At 39.5% G+C, this 14,878-nt stretch overlaps 1 protein-coding gene across 1 annotated transcript; it reads right to left on the bottom strand.

Annotated features, from left to right (window-relative positions):
• Positions 1-2,040: 2,040 nt before the first annotated feature.
• Positions 2,041-13,015, bottom strand: tnnt2a (troponin T type 2a (cardiac); the record flags this gene model as incomplete). The annotated part of the gene is made up of 12 exons (XM_080853847.1): positions 2,041-2,074; positions 3,695-3,735; positions 3,856-3,946; positions 4,830-4,939; positions 5,346-5,453; positions 5,731-5,808; positions 6,997-7,113; positions 7,403-7,466; positions 7,559-7,580; positions 9,926-9,955; positions 11,148-11,252; positions 13,003-13,015. 12 exons carry the CDS (start codon positions 13,013-13,015, stop codon positions 2,041-2,043), a joined length of 813 nt encoding a protein of 270 aa, XP_080709973.1.
• Positions 13,016-14,878: the final 1,863 nt, after the last annotated feature.

Genomic DNA, 14,878 nt, shown 5'->3' with positions numbered 1-14,878 from the left:
AAAAAACGATGTCTTGCAGCTGCTTTAATCTTGGTTGTTGCGCTTACACAGAATATACAGCATACTTTCCTTTCCTTTAATAGCTCATTGAAATGGTTCAAAACCGGCATTGATGCTGCAATACTAGTTTTTCATAAATGTAGCAGATTATATTCACAACTTTTTTTTTCTTGATGGATAAACATGAATTGCTATTACACAAAAAATTGTGATTGGTGTGCAAATTCATCCACTTTTTGGAACATTTTACAGTTTACTATTTAGCTATTTACCTTTTATGCCAAAGTTTGATTGTAAACAAGTTCATGTCATGCACTATTATGTAGTCCCTGTATTTGACAAGACCTATCCAAGATCTCTTTTTTTAACTTAAATAACTTAAAGATGCAAATTGTATATTCATCTGAATTCTGGCAGCATTGTTAGATATTGCTCCAAGAATTAGTGAGGATTAGTTTGGGAATTACTTTGTCAATGTTAGCATTATAACAATCCTATATAGAGATTATACATGATGTTTGCAGAGACTTTAGCCTGGTGTTGCTTTCATAAAAGGTCATAGATCATTGTTTTAAATACAAAGAACAAATAAAAAGTTGAAATGATTTTAGTTCATTCTTTTCTTTTTGTAGTGGATAGTATAAACAGTGTTTAAAGTGTATAAACATGTAAAACCTTGGTGATTGGTGGACACGTTACTAAGGAAGATGAAGTGTTCTCCACAGCCTATGTAACCTGCATTGTGTAAACAACACAGTTCCACATCAAACTCAAACTCGCAGCCTCTGGCATGGGAAGTGGGTGTGCTAGCGAGGGTGCTTAAACCCAATAGTTCTAGCATCTGTCCCTAACACCTCTCTTAAAGTGTCAGGGAGTGCACAGCACTGTACCCACTGGCTACCATTACACCTACTTGCTACACCGCTTTTGTCTACAAAGGAAGGTCATTGAGGCTGTTTAACTAGCATAACTTCAACACCAGGAGGACACACAGTATGTGTTCAATCTTTATGGTTATGAGTCTGTTTTTTTTATGATCTTTGACTACAATAGGCCCATAGTGGAGTAGCCTATACAGTTTTCTTGACATTCTTCCCACATACTATGTCTCTTTTATCTCTTAAGATATAGGACATGTGGACTTGCAGAGCTTGTCATAAAGTAAGCTGTAAAGAGCTGCATTCTGCTTTATCTGTCTTCTGAAAGAATTAATGACAGTAACTGAAAGTTAGAAGGTAAGACAGATCTAATAGATCTATCTGAGCATGACTCAAACTGAGTGAAAAGTGTCCATTTTCTCTTCTAGTGCCAAACGTCATGAAGAAACACAACTAATTATTGGTGGTTTAATACCTTGGCTACCAACGCAACTTCAGGAATCTGCATTAGTAACATGTGAAATTGGGTAGTGTTTTCTTCAGGCAATATGGGTGTGTCCAAAGACAGTATTATGTGAACTCGTCTGAGCATGTTGCCATCAGTCCAGAGAGTTCAGTGCCCTAAAGCACTTCAGTTTACATTTCAGTGCATCTCCAAGGCATTTCTCACCCTCATACAGACATGGGCCATGGGGTTACTTGCAGTTTAATCTAAACCGGTTCTGCACAGGGCCTTTGATTTATGATAAAACCGCCACCGCTGTGGACTGGATGCATGTTTATTTTCTCCACTCAGGCTGAGATTTGAGTGCACTCCAATTACATACACAACATACACAAACTGGGAGTGGTATAGAAGTGATGCATTTATGGCTGGTGAAAGAATTATGAGATTTTGTTGAGCTCTGTGTCTGATGCTGGCCATATTAGTACAATCATATAAATGCTGAATCACAACATTTATGAAAATCTTGAATGTTGATTAATATGATTTATTTGTATTTATCAGTTTCTAAAACCTTTGTAATCACATCATTCCTCTTCATTTCATAAACATAGCAGAACACAGAAATACAAGCTAAAACTCATGGGAAGTTACAAAGGCTTGTAAGATGAAAAGGGAGATGAGGGTGTCTTTGAAGCGGCCACCAGCATAGGATGTCTACTTCCTCAAACCTCTCTTAGTTCGTTTTGACCTAGAAACATAAAGCAAGAAAGAATGAAAAGATTGTATGAAAGACTGAATTTTTACCTCAGCAACCACAAAAGCAACAGAAAGGAATAGCCAGAGGCCCGGGTAGCAAACCTGATGTTCTTGTTTCATATTACCAATGTTTACAAAGATATGTCAGTTTTTGAAGATGTTGTTGAAAGACCACAGCTAAATCACTTCTAGTCTGTGGTTCCTTGGGGCCTAATTTCATTGACAGACAACAGGCAGAGCAACAAGCATAGTCTGTAACGCATAAGCTAACGTTACTGTGTGACCTCCGCCGACCCACCCATGTTTGTACATGTTATGTACTTAGGATCTTGCACATGGTATTAAAGCTCATTATACGAGAATTGGTATTTTTTGCTACTGAGCTCCCCCATAAAGTTGAGTGTAGTTCACTTTTACACCACTGTCGTAAATACAAATCGACCCCCTGAAGGACAGTGAACACATGTATTTGTTGACAAGCTGAAGGAAATGGAACCGGTATAGACAACGGCAGAAGCCAAAGAAGCATGCCAGTAGACTGATAAGGTAGAGTAATAGCAAGATTTTTCACGAATGTGGCATTAATGATGAACGCAAACATTACCATGGAATTAGAAAAAATAGACACTGAAATACTGCTCACAAGAGGTCTCGCTACTGTACCCCAAGGTTACAAAGTGCAAGACCAAGCGCATGCTGTGGCAGTGGCACAGATGCTATTCTTAGTCAGTGCAACACCAGAACTATTTGAAGTTGTTATTTGTGTTGCATAAAGTTATTTTAAATAGCAAAAAACAATTTAAGTGATCAAATCAGCTTTAGTTCATGGGCAGCAGACTTTGCTAGACATGTTTTAATGGCTGAACAGGTCTTCACAACACTGTGGAAGAGTCAGGCAATTAAGATACAATTAAGTATCAACTGTATGTCAGAACCACCACACCTCAAAATGTCCTCCCAATATTGTCCCAGGCTGACACTTATGTTTCTATTAAGATTCAGAATTTGTTTTGGAATAGAGCCAAACTAATATGTACTCTGTGAAGTTAAGAACTACATAGCAATGTAAAAAAAAGAAAAAAAAAAAAAAAACCTGCATATGATATCAGGAAACTTTACAGTTCCATAATGGTATGCCACTTAGTATGATTTCAGAAATATGATTTCAATGTTATTATAAATGTCAAACAATGTTATTCAATTACAAACAGCAAAAAAGACACTTATAAACTGATGAAGGCAACATAACCAGTTTTTTTTTTTTTTTTTTTCATATTCTCATATAATGGTAGCGGTACTCAACCCAGACCACCTGTCCAGGCATTGTGAGTGACGGCCATAAGGAGGTAGTGGCATAGCCTAATCCCTGCAGGCTGTTAGGAGATTAGTTGGGCTAACTGGGGTTTAGCACTCTAAGGTAAATGAACTGACCCTAACCTTTTGTTTGATGTTCAAAAAATGCAAGGAAGCACTTGAGGTATTTCTCCTCTTGAGAGATGAGAGTCTAATTGGCTTATATTTGTGACCCCCAAAAGCCTCTGCGAATGTTAGAGGGATTCCGGTGGACATTTTTTGAAACAATCTCACTCACATGGATTCATAAAATACTCACGATTTCTGATGATCGCTCACTCGGTTTCTCAGGACATTAATCTAAGGACAGAAAACATTTGGTGAGTGTGAGAAGTAATTTTCCTAGTGAACAGCATGAAAAGCATAGAGCTTGCAAACCAGGCATGGCCATGATCGCTAATGCCTTTGACTGACACTTACTTCATATCTCTGCTTTGTGAACTCATATTGCATGTCAAATTTCTCAGCCTCTAACTGAAACAGCCAATTCACCAATTCTTTAGCCTTTTCCCTGCAGGTGAGATCAAGGGAGAGAGAGAGAAGAGGGGGTCATAAAACAGAAAGAAATACAGAGAAGAAAGACATTGTGCAGGAAAAGTGCAATGCCTAAATGATAAATAAATACATAAATGATAAAGATAACCATTAAGAAGGTCAGCCATGTCCTGGCTTGTTCTGTTTTACTCCAAATTTAGTCACCAATAACACCAAGCAGTAATTGTGTTTACCTTTTAAAGGGTAAGAATTTTTTTTTATTAAAATAACTTTGTCGTTATTTAATTTCATATTTTACACAGTAAACGTTTTTTGCTTCTTTACAAAAAGGGAAGATTCTTGATTTCATTGCATTTTACTGTACTAGTAATTTAGTTTAATAAAGGATTACCTAAGCTAGTTTAAAAAGTGAATTCACTTAACACTACAAAACCTTAAACAAAACTATGAAGGTTAAGACACATATAGTGTAGTCAATTGTTTAAAAGAACTTAGTAAGCTCCCCAAGTTAAAAGTTTGTTCATTTAAAGTGTCATGCCCATCGTAGGGACATGGGGGCGCTAAACATATTTCAATGTGGATACATACCTGAGGCCTCTGTTAGCTAGCCTCATTTAACCTGGGTAATATCACAGAGATGAAATCCACTTCTTTGACCAGTCAGAAGCTAAGATAATTGTAAAATTAGCAGGATGTCCTTGGCGGACCAGGGAGGCAAGGGAAAAACAATGAGGATTGTTCTTTGTTTACAGACAAGCGTTAGCGGGTCTTAAGTATTGCAGCTTTAAGCTGTAAAAGGCAGGTAGAAGAGGTCTACAGTAGACAACGACGATACTCCTGCACCTGCCTTTACAGTTTGGTCTACACTGGCTATGGTGTTCTTTTGAATCGCATCCTACCTAAGGCTGTTCTCATTCATGCTGTCAATGTCCATTGGCTTGCGACGGTCACTGAGGATCTTCTTCTTCTTTTCCCGCTCCGTCTGTTTCTTTCCAACACGTCTGTCGTTCTGTAGGGGTTAGGTTGTTACATTGTTGAGAACACCATCATAATAATAATAATACATTTTATTTATAGGGCGCCTTTCAAGAAACCCAACCCTATGACCATGAACTTTGAAAACTCCTAGATTAGTTTCAGGACAAAGCATGGGCTGTTATTGTGGGACTATTATGTAGGACTAGGTGTAGTCTCTCATTCAAATCCAACACACACTTTTATGTAGAATTCAGCGAATTGCTCATTTGTAAATTGAAAACAAACATTGCGGCTCAGACTGAACCATAAACAATCCCAGCCAATCAAAACAATTCTTTTGGCGCCCAGAAGGGAGGGGTGCAATTAGATTTTCTGTTGAGCTGGAATATCAACAACCTTTCGCCCAGAACCGTGAACTGCATCTTTTAAATGCTTACTCTCTGCATGTAACCGCCAAAATGTAAGCTAGTGAGAGTCTTTTTCTTCTTAGCATCTTCTACCGCTCTCTTCTTTGCCTCCTCGTCCTCTTTGCGTGCCCTTTCATCCTGTTGCGCGGAAGAAAAAAGCCAAATGAATTAACTTTACAGGGTGTTATACTCAGGATTAGCACTGCCTTGACCTTCAGGTTCATTTGGACAACACTGATAAATAAACAGACAAATACTTGGGTGGTTGTATGACCCAGTATGGCGGTAGTAGTCATTTTCCTTGTGAACAGCATGAATAGCATAACCAGGCATGGTCATGAGTACTCAACAGTCATTACTCAGCAATGTTCTGGCTTGATGCCTCTGACCGGGAGGGTGCCAGTGAGTGACTCACCTCAATGTGTTTCTGCCTTTCTTTCTCACGCTCGCTGCGGATTCGATGCTGCTCTGCCCTCTCGGATCGTCGCTTCTCCTGCAATAAAGAGATCAGACAAGCACCGGGAAAACACCTAAATGAACTTGTCCAGACACTGAATCTTTGAAAGTCACCATAATGATCCTGTGGTAATGAATGGTGTCATCTAAACCTGAAGATTTAATGTCGCACACCCTAATGCTCAGTGTAACAATATCTGCATCTTGTACTGTATTATGATTCACATCCATTCCTTTAAACCCTGGACAAGCCCGGGTTAAGAGCTTGTGTTGATGGAAGAGACTAATTACCATACAGAGATTATTTGTTCTCATCTTCTACAGTTGAATTATCATTTCATGGATAGGTTATGTGTCTTCTGAGCTTATCGGTTGTGATAACTTCTGTCTCTGTTTGATATAATAAAAACAATCCAGGTATTGTAAATTCTATGCAATCACAAACTTAAGAACATTGGGCCTCATTCTCGACCTTTTTCTGTAATTCTTCAGAAATGTTTCTTACAGACTTCGCAAAAACAACGTAAGAGAAACGCTTCCGCTGCATTCCCGCACGCTTGAAAATGTGTTCATAAGCAGCCGAAGTCTTCTCAGCTGGGTTCCTTCCGATTAGCTTCTTAGATTGATGCGCGTTCTCGTGAAAGTGGATTTGCATACAATAACGCCCTGCCAGCTCCTTATTAGGAGACGCAATTTTAGAAACGTGTGCTGTCGCAATCTCCCGAATCCACCTCGTAACAGGTGTTCATTAATAAGGTGGAGATATTGTATAACGTTGAACGTCCGAAGTCCGTAAAACACATTTAAGTAGTCACTTTTTTAGTTTTTTTTTTTATCGAAAAATAGGCACCATAGGTGTGAAGACCGGTCCCAAGTAGGAGTATAAATTGTAGTCCGTCTTATCGTTCAAAATGGCCACCATAGGGGTGAAGACTGACAAATATTCTCGTATTTATTATTATCATAATTATTATAATATATAATTAGGAACACATTTTCAAGCGTGCGGGAATGCAGCGGAAGCGTTTCTCTTACGTTGTTTTTGCGAAGTCGTGTAAGAAACATTTCTGAAGAATTACAGAAAAAGGTCGAGAATGAGGCCCATTCTCTCCAGAACATACTCTCAAGAACACGTGCAATAACACGCCAGTTAGAATGCAATTTAAATAATACCCAAATAGAAATTTCGAGAACAGCTCCGTGATTAATGAGGGTGAGAACTCACAATCCTGTCCGTGAGGTTAATCAGCTCCTCCTCTTCTTTTTTGCGGTTCTCAAAGTGAGCCTCAATCAGTGTCTGCAGCTCAGTCAGGTCCTTCTCCATGCGCTTGCGGTGGATATCCTTCACCCAAGAATGTACATGCCTTTTATTCATTACTCATCCATCTCTTCACGCATCATTTTATTTGACGCAGGCATGCATGTTTAGTGAATGGTAACCCCTTTCTATGCTGATATCGGCATGACATCATACAACAACCTAACAGGAGTTAGTCTAAAGTAAACAATATTAGCCAAACATGATAGAAGGCTCATATCAAGCTTTTAGAATGTTGTCAAAATATAACGTAGCTCTGTAAAGAAGACATGACTGTAAAGAAGGCATGATTTTTTTTTTAACTTGTTCTTACATCAAAGTCAACTTTTTCTCCATCTGGAATCTTGGGAGGCACCAAGTTGGGCATCATGAATGGCCTGAGGAGGGAACATTCCGGAAACATAATTTGTTTACATGTGTTTAGTCACCTGAAAGGCGTTTTAAACCTTTTTTTACATAGTGGACTTACTTGAATTTTGGTTTTGCCTCCTCTGTTTATGTGGCATGAGAGGTAGAGTGAGGGAGCACAGGAGGAGAGAGAGGAGAGATGAAGAACTGATTTTATCTTACCATTTGAATTAAAACTGTTCTCTGTTTTAAAACCTCATTGGCACACATTAGAAAATACCGCAAAACATAGTAAAATACAATGTGAAAACATGACACGGAAAACTCAAAAAAGGAAAGATTTTAGTACATCTGACTAAATCAAATAACTTATTGCAAACTGCATATTGTCATTCACATTATTTCTGTTGGTTTGCAGCAACTTTTAGTTCATAAAATAACACATCATTTGCACCTGTCACCCTTGAAGTGATGTCAGTTTAAACTAGCACACTGTCCCTCTCCCCTCCCTCATCTTTAAGGCATTCTGTTCCATTGCTACATACTCTAAGTGCAATACCAATAGCACTAAAGACAGCTTCTTTTTGCACATAGTCATCCCATGTGTTCACAGATATGTTTTCACAGAGAGGTTTTGTCCACGTCACATAAGGTGTGCCTTTGGTGTGACTTGTTGTTGATCTATTATCCCACGGCTGTGACTGTTGCAAAAGATCAGTAATTGGGTTTAATCAAAAGTGGCGGCAGAATTGACAGTAATCGTTATGGTGTCAGAGCCAAACCAGTATCAGAGAAGCCTTTGTGTTGTAATGACATTTTTATGTTGTGGTTACACTCAGAGGCGGATCTTCCATTAGGCAAACCTAGGCAAGTGCCTAGGGCCCCAACCAAATCTGTCTTTATTAGGGGCCCCCAAATCTGACCCCCCCAGCCATTACTTATGTAAAGTAAAAAAAAAACACACATTTCTAGTAGAAAAAAATAACAAAAATATCAACATAACGCCGAACTAATGCCTAAATAATAATTTTCCAGCACACATGCTCCCCTCCATTGTGCATTGGACTAGTCCAGAATATGATCACGTAGTAACGCACGCAGCGCGAAATAACGTTACTTCAAACCAAAGCAGAAAGGTTGCCCCTGTTGCAAAGCAATAAACCTCCAGAACAATAGGTAATTTGCTTGGCAGATAGAAAACAGTTTCCCTAACAGAAAGTCTGAAGCTTGAAGTTATTTTCAAACCTTTACTTGGGTAGCTACTAGCTACTAGCACTGTAAAACTGAGCAGACATGCAGAATACATTTTAGTAATCTCATCCTGTAACATTCGTTTCACATAGCATTGCGTGTTTAAACTGTGATAGAAAATACGTTAGCTTAATACTAACGTAGAGGGGAAATTACAGAGACTGCGCTAGGTATTAGCATCAATTAATTCACGTTAATGTTTTTGTATATGAGCCTGACATTTGCTCGGCAGATAGATAACAGGTTCTGTAACAGATACACTGCCGAAATTGACGGCACGAACGACTGGAAAAATGTATCAGCCTTCCTAAAAGAACACGAGAAGTCTGCTGATCACCTCGCAAATATGGCTGTTTGGCGAACGCTTCAGCAACGGCTCCAAACAGGTAAAGCCATAGATCATGTAAATCAAGAGCTGTTTGTGAACGAAGTAAACAAATGGAGAGAGATCTTGAAACGTCTGATCGCCATTATTATACACTTGGCCGAGCGCAACTTAGCTTGTCACTCACTCACTCACTCACTCACACTGAACCACTGCTTTGCCTGTCTCTCACTCACACACACAGCCACTGTTATTCCTGTCCACACACAAAATCTTTTCATTGGTCCTGTTTAAATGTAAATGGTGGTTTTCATAGACTCATATCTATTTTGTATTTTAGTTCTGTTAAGTGCAAGATCATTTTGTATCTCTGGCAGATAATGGAAATTCTAATCTCTCTCTGTCTCTCTCTCTCTCTCTCTCGTTTGATCTGAGTAATAAACATGTAATTTTGGCAAAGGCTGGAGAAATCTGAAACTGATTTTACTGTGGAGAGTTGAGTGGCAGTGCACTATGGGTTTATTGCGATTCTAAGAGTATTGGGATGGTTATTTGTTTTGTGTACGTGTTTCAAAAATGAGGGCCCCATGTCTATATTTTGCCTAGGGCCCCAAAATGGCTAGATCCGCCCCTGGTTACACTTGAACCTAGCTAATAAGACAATGCTGTTATCCTGACTGATGCCATACATCATACCAATGGTATTTCTATATTTCTGTTCTATTTGACACAGCTACAACAAAATAACTCTCATAACCCATTTACACTTGTAGTTCCCCCTTAAGCACACGCTCACTCCTAGAAACTCTTCAAGTATAAAGTGTACTGCGTTCATTTTCTCACTCCCCGTCTACCCCTCCCCCACACTTATCTCGCCCAATCAGAGAGGCAGAGTCAAATCAAAGCCTTTACCTCCTCCATCCTCTGGCTCCTCATCTGCCTCTGCAATGAAGGGAGAGTGTTAGCCAGGCAATGATGAGGTGGATGACAAAACTGATAGTTCAATGAAGGACATGGGGTGTGTGTGTGTGTGGGGGGGGGGGGGGGGGGGGTAAGGGGGCCTGAAATAGCATGCTGATAAGGGGAGTGGAGGTCGGAGGGGTGTGATAGGGTGGGGTGATGGAGAAGGGTGGTGGGATGGTGACAAGGCTGTGACTAAAGACAGTCTCCAACAGCACATTCTAGCCAAACATGGAGAGGAATCCGTGCACGGCTGCAGTGGAGAGAAAACGAGCCATGCTCGAGTGAAAGTCACAAGTGTGACGCCCAAGAGGCCAAGACAGAAGTGGAATGTTAAGCATGGAGTCAATACGGTCAATACGAGGACGAAAGTGACACATTCTCCATTACATGCACACATACAGTATATGTGAGGACCGTCATGCACTTATATACATGTTTACAAACATACATACAAATATACAGTGACATACACACACACATACACTATTTTTGTTTGTTTGTTTATTCTTCTCTCTCTGACATGTACAACATGCACTTTCTTCTCAAGGTGAGATATGTTAATGCGACAAATGGATGGTCGTGATTTGTTATGTTTATGTAATTTTGTGTGGATGTAATGATGTTAGCTCTGACGATGATGTACTACTATACATTGTTCGTGATCACGATTGCTGCGATGATTACGATGATGGCAGCAGGGCAGGGAAAGAGCAAAAGGTTTCTGCCCATTTTTAAAAGACTCCAGAAAAATATGTTTAGTTCATTAGCTCCACAGGCTTTTCTAAATGAGCTTACAGCATCACACCAAACCAACCAGCTACAGCAGGGAAACGTATATAGCAGTTGTTATGTGTTCAACTAAACAGATATCAAGATACAATACCTCTTTTGTCAAATGCTTTCCCCTTAGAATACTTGTTATACTGATTCCTCATTTAACTGATGGTTGGAATCCTTTCTTTGATGTATTTACATATTCCTTTCTTTGAAGACCTTGGCTATTAGAAAGGGGGCAGTATGATATTGAGATTGATGCTCTTTCTAGCCAGCTTTTACTTCTATCCTAGTCCAACTCCATTTTGTGTCATGTCACTTTGTCACTGTCAGTGTGCCTAGCAACAAAACAATTGTTGTGCGTGTGTGTGTGTGTGTGCGTGTGTATGCTATGTACCAGGCTCCTGAGGGGCTACCTCCTCCCCTGCCTCCTCCTCCTCCCCTGCCTCCTCCTCCTCTACTGCTGCTACCTCCTCCTCCTCCACCTCCTCCTCTGGAGCTTCTGCATGGGGAGATAATTTAAGTTAGGCTCTGTCATGCTTTCATGGCATTTGGTTACTCATTAGAGCAAAACTATAAAATACATTTTCCCCAGATGAAAAAATATATAAATCCAATGTCACACAATTTCAGCTGCATTTCAAAAGCCCAGTTGGGTACCAAGCCCCTGTTAGAGGACATAAATGAATCTAAATAGCTTAAATGCTGCATATGACCAAAACACTCCTTCAGAGAACACACAGGATTGGAAACAAATACATCACTGCTGAAACCATTCTAATATGCCCTGTTATTTTAACAGCACCAACTGAAATAGTTTCCAGTACAGACACGCTATGGAGCAATGCTGTTGCATGGCTGTCTTGGACGCCTGTTTATGGAAAGAGATAACAACACTTGAGTTCCAGATATCCGTCCGTGGCTGTTTCTGCATGGCGGCTGTGATGATAAGAGATGTTGAAGTTGAATGAAATGCTCATTTCACGTCTGTATACAGACAAATGAACCACTCATGATTTCCCCAGGATTAGAATAACATAGTATCAGCTGTGTCTAGGAACAGTTGTGTGTATGTGTGTGTATGGCTGTGTACCTTTTGTGTACAGTGTGTGTTTTTCTAGTTTGCATGTCGTAAAAAATCCCAAACCCACACCCACATCTCACACAATATGAAGGCAACAGGGCATCGGCAATTCCTGATCATCTGTGCAAAGTTCACTACTTTGCTTTTGATCCATGACAACAACAGATAAGCAAAGCACAAAGCAACCGCAACCGCAAAGGCTCTACCTTCCACCTCCTCTCCCTCCTCATTCTCCTCATTCTCCTCTGCCTCCTCGTTCACCTCCTCTGCGCAAAGCAAGAGCAAACTGTTAGTGAGCAGGGCTTCCCACAGCATTACACACAAACAGGGCTTTACAGCATTACACACAAACAGGGCTTCCCACAGCATTACACACAAACAGGGCCTCACACAGCATTACACACAAACAGGGCTTTACAGCATTACACACAAACAGGACTTCACACAGCATTTCATACAAACACAGTCACCCTACGTGTGAGCTAAGCCATGGCATTAGTATCACATTACATGCCATGGTGAGATGATTCCCCATAACGCCCTTTAATCTGAATATGTTATATCTATGACCTTGAGAGCATTGAGGTCACATATACTCTTTGATTAACACGCGCTAGTGGAAAGGGCCCAGTTGTGTTGTGTGGTGGACAGAGAAGGTAACACAGTCCAAGCAAAGTGCTATAGGGCTGGTTGGGATTTTTGAATGGTGTGATCTTTCAGAAATCCATAAAGCAAATATCAAAGGAGAGACCCAGTAATAGGCTGTCCCACATGTGCTTAGCAGCATATTATATGCCTTGTTTGGTATGATTAACATGCCTAGGCTGAGAAAGACAAACAACTATGCAAAACCTTACCTTCAATCACTTCCTCCTCTGCGCAGCATTCATGGGATCATGAACCAAATGGCAACATTTCAGTTATACATTCACAGCAGACAGTATTGCTCTGTACACAACAGATGCTTAGCGCTAATCTTTTGTCTAGGCATTTCTTTGTTCAGCAGTGTACCATTAATAGACATCTAGACATGCATAAGACTGTAATCTGCTTTTTCAACAAGTGCATAGAAGGCAACAAACCAGTATACTGTAAGTTCTCATGATAATAACCCATCCTTTACACCACACTATGGCATCTGCTGATGGTTATCCCCTATGCATCACACCTAAGCCAGTCATACTATAACATAACCTTTAGGTTATTGATGACATGCCAAAACTCCATGTGCTACACAATACTCCACAATACAATGTGGTTATTCTAAAGCTGAGTCAGATCATGAGGCCAAGTTTATATGGTAAGCTCAAGGCTCAATGATTTGAAATGAGGTGACATGAAACGAATGTGACAGAGGGCAAAACAAACTTACCCTCCTGCTCTCTGTTAGATGGGGTAAAAAAAAAACATACAAAGGTGGTTTTAATAGTATTCATATTACTAGAGCTCAATAGTGTAGTAGTGGCAGGTTTATAACTCTGTGTTGATCTATCTAATGCATTTCACAACACTTACTCATATTCCTCAACTTCTTCGTTGTCTGACATTTCGTCCTTTTCCTCTGAATTGAAAGCAGGAACAGCTGTTGAGATATCCAAGATTTGATATGTCTGGAGGTCGTCCTAAAGACAATGCCATCTATCATGTTCTATTCTACAGGTCAAAATGATCATTTTCACTGATTTAATTGTAGTTACTTCAACATCCCAGCTCATGAGGACCAACACATTTGACCCATTTCAATGGTTGTCTAAAGAAAGTACTGATAAGTTCAAATACAATTAAATGTACTTACCTGAAGGAAAGTGACAGAAATACAAAGACGTACAGAGAGTGGAGCCCTCTAAGCCTTGAGGGTTTAGACTAATAGCACAGAGGGGATGGATGACAAAGGGTATTTATCTATCCATACCACCCCACCCTAGCCACCCACTGTCACCACTGTGCACACACACACACACACACACACACACACACACACACACTTTATTTTTAACTCTAAAGATAGTCCTCACACTCTCACGCTCCAATCCCAAAAAAGGCAGGTTCCTCTGTTCTAATGGTTAGATATGAAGCCATTTAGCTTATTTCCAAAAGATAGTCACATATAACATATAACCTGACCTTGCCTTTATGTTACTATTTGAATTGTTCTAATCACCTAGAATGCCTGATTCATTTCATTGCAACAAAACACTTCAATTTGTAAAGAGAAAACACACTTTATTGATACTGATGCAAGTGATTGATGGTATTTAGCATTTTCACAAAAAAAAATTGATGAATATGATCCCTGAGGAATCATAGGACAGATATGTTTATAAGGAAATAAAACTCTTTGTTTAAATTGTTGAAAATATAGAGTTTATTATTTGCCAAACAGGTCCAAATCCCGTCCTCTCCACCATGATCCCCCTAAACTTCAAACATTAGATTATACCCCAACATGTAAACGGATCGTATTTGGCACACTCATAAATGATCTCTGAAAGAGTTTCTATTATCAGCCAGCCCAACTGTGGACTGATGCTGGTTATCGCACATACTGTAGTTGCTGCATTTAAATGAAGTCAGACAAACAGTCTGTATATCATTCGTGAACATAAATATGAGTGCAGGTTAGCTTTCTGTTAGACTGTCAGTCATTTACTGTATGTCATTGATGGTTAATGAAAGCAGAATCTTGTAAAAACATGGCAACCTGGGCATTTTAAGAAATGTTTGGTATTCATAACATTACTCTTATTAGTTTGGTTGCCTTCAAACATTTTTGCTGAAGAAAAAAACATATATAGAAAGTGCATAAAAGACTGGGGATAGTTTTCTTTGTAATGATTACGTTAACATAGCCATGATCTCTATTTGACCAACAGACGGAGAGAGTGTGAAGACAGACAGTGTAAATGGAAACTGAATCTGTTTTTGTTTTGTAGATGTTTTTTTCAATCTCTATAAATGTGTATGTATGTGTGTGTGTGTATGTGTGTGTATTTGTGTATGTACTGTATGTGTGTAATTATTTATGTAATATAATGTTATGCAAG

This window comes from Sprattus sprattus (genome assembly GCF_963457725.1).
Source record: "Sprattus sprattus genome assembly, chromosome: 16".
In the NCBI taxonomy this organism is placed as follows: Eukaryota; Metazoa; Chordata; class Actinopteri; order Clupeiformes; family Clupeidae; genus Sprattus; species Sprattus sprattus.
The sequence above is the reverse complement of the archived record's forward strand: the minus strand, read 5'-3'. Positions and strand labels throughout refer to the sequence as shown.